General features: G+C 56.6%; 1 protein-coding gene across 1 annotated transcript in view; it reads left to right on the top strand.

Annotated features, from left to right (window-relative positions):
- SLC5A10 (solute carrier family 5 member 10) overlaps positions 1 to 7,803 on the top strand; it is a 50,190-nt gene that overhangs the window by 36,701 nt on the left and 5,686 nt on the right. Inside the window, exon 10 of the mRNA XM_047758477.1 lies at positions 6,696 to 6,803. Coding sequence (XP_047614433.1) covers positions 6,696 to 6,803 — 108 coding nt within the window. The remainder of the gene's footprint in view (positions 1 to 6,695; positions 6,804 to 7,803) is intronic.

Genomic DNA, 7,803 nt, shown 5'->3' with positions numbered 1-7,803 from the left:
CACATCTGAAAGCACGCTCCCAGGGCAGGGACAGCAAAGCCCATTAAACCTGGTCCAACAACAGCCCCCACCCCATCACAGGCTGCAGCCAGTCAGTCAGGCACCCAGCCCACCCCTTCCCGCCCAGCCCTGGATGGGGCTGCTCTGTGCCTGGCTGGGATTGGGGCCCTGGGGACACTGCTCTGTGCTGCTGAGGCCCCCCCTCGCCCCGCCCCCAGGACCCTTACTACCGCCTGTCTGTCTGTCTCTCCTGGGTCTGCCGCCCCAGCATCCCTGCGGCCCTGTCACCGAGCCCTCAAGTCCTGCCCTCCACCCTGGCCGGTGGGGGGACTTCACCCTGTCTGAATGCGGCGCCCCTTCCTGAGCACAGCCACATAGGTGCCCCCAGCTCCTCCCACTTACACGCACACACACCTGCATCCTCCCCACCCCACGTCGGAAGCAGGGGAGTGGAGGCGGGGGGGTTCCTGAAGGCTGATTTATAGTCTCTGCCGCTGGAGACCCAGACGAGGCCCTCTCTGGGCCTCCGCTCTCCTTTTGTCCTTCCCTCTGCACAGAGGCCCTGGGCTCACGCAAGGAGTCCTGGCTCTCAGCCGAAGGGCCTCCAGCCTTCCCCTTACCTTTCCATAGAGGTTCGCAGGAAGCTGTTAAAAACCCAGCAGAGAGCTAGCATGCAGCCTTCACCCAGTTCCCCCAACGGTGGCGTCTTGCCTAACGACCGTGTGACGACAGCAAGCCAGAGAGCTCGTTGAGAGTTCACCAGTTGTGTGTGTGTGCGTGCACATCCTCGTCACACGTGCAGGTTTGGGTAAAGCACCATCAGATGCAGAGCTGTCCCTTTGCAGCCGCACCTCCGTCCTTAACCACGGCAACCGCTCCCCTGTTCTCCTCTGGTGACTGGTCCAGGTGGGTGTGTATGGGCAGCTTTCTCTGACGGACTGGTACTCCGTGGTGTGCCAGTCTTTAGCATCTTTAGCGTCCACGTGTAAGTATTTATCTTTCTCTGTCTGACTTACTTCACTCGGGGTAACACCCTCAAGTTCCATCCACGTTATTGCAAATGGCAGGATGTCTTTCCTTCTCTTGGCTGCGTGATATATCCTTATACATCTAAATGTCGCATCTTCGTTAATCCGTTCATCCTAAGTGTCGAAGGCCTTAGATTGCTTCCATATCTTGGCTGCCGTGAGCACGGGAGCGCAGATGTCCCTTCGAGGTGGCGATTTCATTTCCCTGAACTGTATAACCTAGATGGGGTTGCTTGATCCCATGTAGTTTTTTTTATAACTTGTTTAAGGAACCTCCATGCTGTTTCCCTAGTGGCTGCACCAGTTTGCAGCCCAACCATCCGAGCACCAGGGCTCCCTTTTCTGCACATCGTGGCTGCCTCTTGTCATCGCTTCCCTCTCTGCTGATGGCCGTTCTGATGGGCACGCGGTGATAACTTATTGCAATTTCCCCAATGGTTGGCGATGCTGAACAGGTGCTTTCCATGTACTCGTTGGCCGTTTGTATGCCTCCTTTGGAAAAATGTTTGTTCAGTTCCTCTGCTTATCTTTTTTTTTTTTTTTGTCTTTTGTCTTTTTAGGACCGCACCTGCAGCATGTGGAAGTTCCCAGGCTAGGGGTCGAATCAGAGCTGCAACTGCTGGCCTCCACCACAGCCACAGCATCGCAGGATCCGAGCCTCATCTTCAACCTACACCATAGCTCAAGGCCACGCCAGATCCTTAACCCACTGAGCGAGGCCAGGGATCGAACCCACCTCCTCATGGATGCTAGTCAGGTTCCCTAACCACTGGGCCACGATGGGAACTCCTCTCTGCCTATCTTTAAATCACATTTCTGTGTTCTGTTTGTAGGTTTTTGTCTTCGTTATTGAGTTGAATGAGATCTTTACATATTTTGGATATCAACTCCCTGTCAGACATACAGTTTGTAAATATCTTCTCTCATTCTGTAGATTGCCTTTTCATTTTGTTGATTGTTTTATGTGCAGAAGCCTTTTAGTTTGATATAGTCCCACTTGTTTGGGGGTTTTTTTGAGGGAGGATTGGTTTTCGCCTTTTTTTTTTTTTTTTTTTGCTTTTGCTTTTTGTGTCAAATCCAAACAAATCATTGCCAAGGCCAACGTCAAGGAGTTCCCACCTAAGTTTTCTTCTAGGGTTGCTGGTCTTTAAGCCTTTTTTTTTTTTTTTCTTTTCCTTTAAGCCATTTCGAGTTGATTTGTGTGCGTGGTGTGAGAAATGGGTCCGGTTTGTTCTTTTGCACGTGGCCGCCGAGTTTTACTACCACCATTTATTTCAGCGACCGTCCTTTCGGAGTTCCCGTCGTGGCGCTGTGGTTAACGAATCCGACTAGGAACCATGAGGTTGCGGGTTCGATCCCTGGCCTTGCCCAGTGGGTTGAGGATCCGGTGCTGCTGTGAGCTGTGGTGTGGGTCACAGACGCGGCTCGGATCCCGCGTTGCTGTGGCTCTGGCGTAGGCCGGTGGCTACAGCTCTGATTCGACCCCTAGCCCGGGAACCTCCATATGCCTCGGGAGCGGCTCAAGAAAAGGCAAAAAGACAAAAACGATAACAAAAAACCCGAGAGAGACCGTCCTTTCCTCATCGTGTGTTCTTCTCTCCTCTGTCGTAAATCACTTGCTCATCTGTGCACAGGCTCGCTGCTGGGCTCTCTTTGCTTTTCCTTTGACCTGTGTGTCTGTTTTTGTGCCCGTATCACCCTATTTTGATCACTGTAGCTCTGGGGTTTGGCTTAAAGTCAGGAAATGTGGTGCTTCCAGCTTTGTTTTTCTTTCTTAACATTCCTTTGGTGACTCAGGATTTTTTTTATGGGTCCAGGCAGGTGGTTTGGGGTGGTTTTTCTCTATTTCTGTGGAAACCTGTGGAGATTACAGGGACTCTGTAGATCACTTTGGGGCCGATGGACATTTTACCAATATTAATTCTTCCAGTCCAGGAGCATGGCTTATCTTTCCGTTTTTCATGTGTCTTCTTGAATTTCTTTCGCTGGTGTCTTACAGTTTTCAGGGTACAGACCCTTCACTTCCTTGGTTAAATTTATTCCTAGGTGTTTTATTCTTTTTTATGCTACTGCAAATGGCCTTGTTTTCCTAATTTCTCTCTCATTGCTAGTGTAGAGAAACGCAGCTGAGCTTGTGTATGCAACTTGTTTCCTGAAACTTTACTGAGTTTGTTTCTGCAGCTTTTCTTTTCATCCTCTTCACAAGTGTTTTATACAGAGCAAACGCTTCAGTTCTGATGAGCTCTGATTTGTCAATCTTTAAGTTTATGGATTATGCTTTTTTTTTGGGGGGGGGGCCGCACCTGCGGCATATGGAAATTCCCAGTCAGTCAACAAACACAGCAGAGGGGGTCGAGTTGTAGCTGTAGCTCCCGGCCTACATCACATGCACAGCAACGCAGGATCTGAGCCGCATCTGCGACCTATACCACAGCTCACGGCGATGCCAGATCTTTAACCCACTGAGCGAGGCCAGGGGTCGAACCTGCGTCCCCATGGATGCTCGTCAGATTTTTTAACCACTGAGCCACGACGGGAACTCCTGGATTACGCTTTTGATGTCAAGTCTAAAACCATTCGCCTTGCCCTAGGTCCCAAAGATATCCTCCCATTTTTGCTCCTAAAAGTTGGATAGTTTCACTTTTAAATCTGTGATCTGTTTTGAGTTCATTTTGCAGTGAGGTGTGAGTTTAGGTTGAAGTTGAGTTGTTGGCCTAAGGATGCCCCCTGAAAGGACAGAGCCTCCTACAGAGAATTATTAACCAGGATGACACAGTAAGGGATTGAGAGAACTGGACTCAAACCCGGGTCTCTGTGCTCTTCCCCTGCTCCCTCCTGTGGCATCAGCATCTGGACTGGCTCCCAGGAATGTGCCAGGCCAGCCTGGGGAGTGGGGAGCACCTCGAGGACCCCTCAGGGTGGTGTGTCCAGTGACCATCTTGGAAGAGGGTCATTCAGTCAGTCAACAAACACAGCAGAGTTTGCTACACATTAGCCTGTGCTGAGCACTGCAGGGGTCCAGGCTCCTCCATGGGCCCCATGGTCATGGGCTATGGAGAGGCAGGAAGGACACAATCCACAGAGTTATTGGTGCCTTGGAGTGTGTGGCCCCAAAGCCTGGAGCTCCCCGACACTGTTCCCACAGTGAGTTGGAGGGATGGGAAGGATATTCCAGCAGGAAGGAGTCGTGGTCACAGGGGCCCAGAGCTGGGGGCGAGGGTGACCGATGGGCAGAAGACTATAGAGGCAGTTAGAGCCCCATGACTCTTCCTGCAGAGGCTCTGAACGGGGGAGCCTGGCAGACTGGTGGTTCTAGAAGTTCCTTCAGATGCTCACGGAGAAGGTGGGCTACAGAGGCAAGGTGGTGCAGTTCCCCAGTCCCCAAGCCCGATGGCTGGACTTGGCGTTGGCCGCGGGGAGGGAGGACGTGGGGGACAGGGAGAGAGCCGACCTCCGGCTTCTGGTGTGGACCCTGGCTGGGTGGGTTTGCTGGTGTCAAGGTGGAGCCCAGTGGGGGGCTCCGAGCCTGCAGACTCAGGTACTCTGCCAGGCCAGAAGCCCTCCCTGGCCTGGGGCTGCTCATGCCTAAGTTGGCACACACGGGGGACTTTATTTAGGCGGTGACATTTCTGCCCCTGTCACAAAGGAGAGGTTGTCTGTTCTTGCTGTTCAGCACACACTTAGGCAGGCAAGCCAGCAGTGCCCCATCCTGGGAGGCTGGAACGGGCTGAAATAGGCTGAATAAACTCAGCCAGGATCTCCTGACTCGGGCTTTTTGGGCCATTATGTGGCTGTGACTCCTCACCTGTCCCTCCCCAGAGGGCTGGGTCATCTAAGCGCCAGAGCCAGCCAGTCCAACCCCAGAAGCTGTCAGGAGGGGCCAGTCACTTGCCCTCTGAATGCTGGACCCCAGCGGCCCCAGAGTCCCAGGGGACCTCAGGCTCTATCCTGAGTCTGACTCTGTGTCCCAGGCAAGTTATACCCTTTCTGGTCCTGAGTTCTCATCTGCACAACCGGTGGGCTAGAGGTGGAACGGTAGGGCAGCTGGATCAAACAGTGCCTGAACTCCTCCATAACCCTTTCTGGGATCCTTTCTCCCAGTTCCTCCTCTCCTTCTGTGCCTTTCTCCTTTCTCCCAACCATTCACTCGTTTCCTCACTCATTCACTCACAGAGGTTCACAGAACCTCTCCTCTGGGCCCAGCCCTGAGCTGGGCGATACCTGGGAGAGCCAGTATCCCAGAGATCCGAAGCCAGTGCCCGCCCTTGGAAGCTCCCACATACAAACAAATGACTGTGATTCAACCCTAGGCCCTTGGGAGGAAGCTGGTCTGCCGTGGGAGGCGGGGGGTGGGCAGGGGGCGGGTGGCGGTTGCGGAAGCCTTGGAGGACTAGCCCCTGGCCAGGGCCACGACGCTGGAGGTAAACAGCATAGGGACAGAGCACCAGGAGGAGGAGACGCTTCTGCAAAGGCACGGAGGTGGCAGCGTGCTGGGCGTGTGTGAGAACACACAGGCGGGTCAGGGTGGCTGGCACGGGCAGCTGGGTGGCAGAACCTGGGACCAGTTGTCAAGGGCCTCTGATGTCCCAGGAAGGCTTTTTTTCCAGGACGCTGCAGGCTCTGGGGTTGGGGAGGGAGGGGTTCCTGAGAAGTAAGTGGCTTGAGCAAAGCCGCCACCTTGGGAGGATGGAGAGGATGGGGGGCAGGGAGGAGCTGGTGCCCAGGTCCCTGGGAGGAGTGTGCAGGCGATGGGGGCAGATGCCACTGGCTGGGGGGCCGGGGATGCACTGAGCGGGAGGGACCTGGGGCTCAGTTGAGGCTGCCCTAGCAGAGGAATGTGGGCCAAGGCCCGGGCTGGCAGGGAGGGCGTTGCTGCTCCAGCCCCGCTGGGCCGGAGGAGGGCATCTGAGACCCTCCACGGTGGGTTGGGCATCTCAGGAGGGACACTGACCTAGGAGGGCCCGGTCCACGCAGAGAACGTGAGTCACAGGTGCCTGCCGCAAGGACAGGGCCCCACACGGGCCCCTGTGGCCGAGCGGCTGCATTCCTGCCCCCTGTTCTCCTCTCTGAGTGCGGGGCGGGCCACTCCTGTTCCTGAACTTTCCCCATCACGGCCACCTCTCATGTGCTTGCTCTGCGCATTCCTCCGCGGGCCCTGCAGAACATCCAGAGGGGCAGGGGGTCAGAGGTGTCCAAAGAGCATTTCCCGAAGGAAGAAGAGCACAGGGGGTGGACTCTGTACCCTCCCCCAGAGCTGGGCGCCGGGGGGCCTCCTGCCACGACCCGGGCAGTGCTCCAGTGGCTGGCGGGGAGGCCGGGCTTTGGAATCCAGTCCGGGTCTGGGCTGAGGCTCAGGACAGACAACCCTTCCTCCTTCACTCAGCGGGCGAGGCTGGGCGATGCTCCAGCCCCTGGGCAGCGTCCGCAGCCAAACCACGACCCGTCTTTAGTCCTTGGCGCCCCGGTGGGCCAGGGGAGGCCAGGGACCAGAACTTGTGATGGGGGGTGGGGGGAGGGAGCTGCTGGGGAGGGGGCGTTATTCCAGATGGAGGGATGACTTCTGAGCCGCCCACGGGGAGGGCAGTGCTGGCAGGTGCAGCCAGCTCCTTCCCTTGGCCCAGAAATGGTGGGACAAGCATGGAACGCCGGGTTATTCTTTTCACGTAGATGATGTGGGCTGCGTGGTGCCGTCCGAGTGCCTGCGGGCCTGTGGGGCCGAGATTGGCTGCTCCAACATCGCCTACCCCAAGCTGGTCATGGAGCTGATGCCCACAGGTGAGGCTTTGGCGGGTCTGGGGAGGGACCCTGGGGACCATGGAGCCACTCTGGGTCCAGGGTGATGCCGGGCGACGTCCAGCTGGGAAGTTCTGCTCAGAGGGGAAGAGAGGAGGGTGACGATGGCAGAGGGTGCACACGGCACCCACCGCGCACCGAGAACCCTGGGCGCTCTCAGCATCCTGTCCGCTTGGAGGTGGGGAGGCTGAGAGCCAGGGCGACCTGGCCGGGCTCATGTGGCAGGTGAGCTGCAAAGCTGGGGTCTGAGTGTGGGTGGTCGGCGTCCAGGGCTTGTTCTCCTAACCTGGGCTGCCCCGCCTTCGAGAAAGGCCGCCGCTCTCCTTTTCGAGGCCTCCTGGGCACCAGGCCCTCTCCAGACTGCTCCTCGTCTGAGGCTATGAGGCAGCGTTTTCAGCTGTGCTTTACCCGTGGGCACACTGGGGCACAGACAGTAGAAAGTGACTTGTCCAAGGCTTGTAGCTTGTGGCTAAGACACAAACGCCAGCCTATCTGGCCCCAAGGCCGCTGGTGTGACTTTGCTCCAGCCCACCACGAGTCTGCAGCTTCCCATCCCTGAGACCCTGCGGGCACCTGCGAGAATGTGGGGCTGGTTTTGGCCCTCTCCACGTTCCCTGCCAGTCTGATGTGGGGTGGTGAGTTCCCTGTCACAGGAGGTATGCAAGCCAGGGGTTCGGTCCCACCTAAACCGAAAGAGGAGATGACTTTCCGAGGCCCTCTGCAGCCCGGTTTCACCTCCGGATTCCCAGTGTCCCCCATGGGCGCTCCCCGGCCCCGCCCTGCTCCCTCCTCCCTCCCAGCGCAGACCTGGGCTCTGCCACTCTCACTGGCTGAGATATTTGGGGCAGGTGCCTTCCCTGCCTGCAGCTTCAGTGTCCTCATTTATAAATCGGGGATAATGACGCTTAGCCACCCTCAGCAGCGTTGTTGCTGGGATTAAACCCAGCAGTGCAGGAAAACGGCCCCACACAAGGCTTGGCCA

Source organism: Phacochoerus africanus, chromosome 14 (assembly GCF_016906955.1).
Source record: "Phacochoerus africanus isolate WHEZ1 chromosome 14, ROS_Pafr_v1, whole genome shotgun sequence".
In the NCBI taxonomy this organism is placed as follows: Eukaryota; Metazoa; Chordata; class Mammalia; order Artiodactyla; family Suidae; genus Phacochoerus; species Phacochoerus africanus.
Note: the sequence above shows the minus strand (reverse complement) of the source record. Positions and strands in the feature narration are given on the sequence as shown.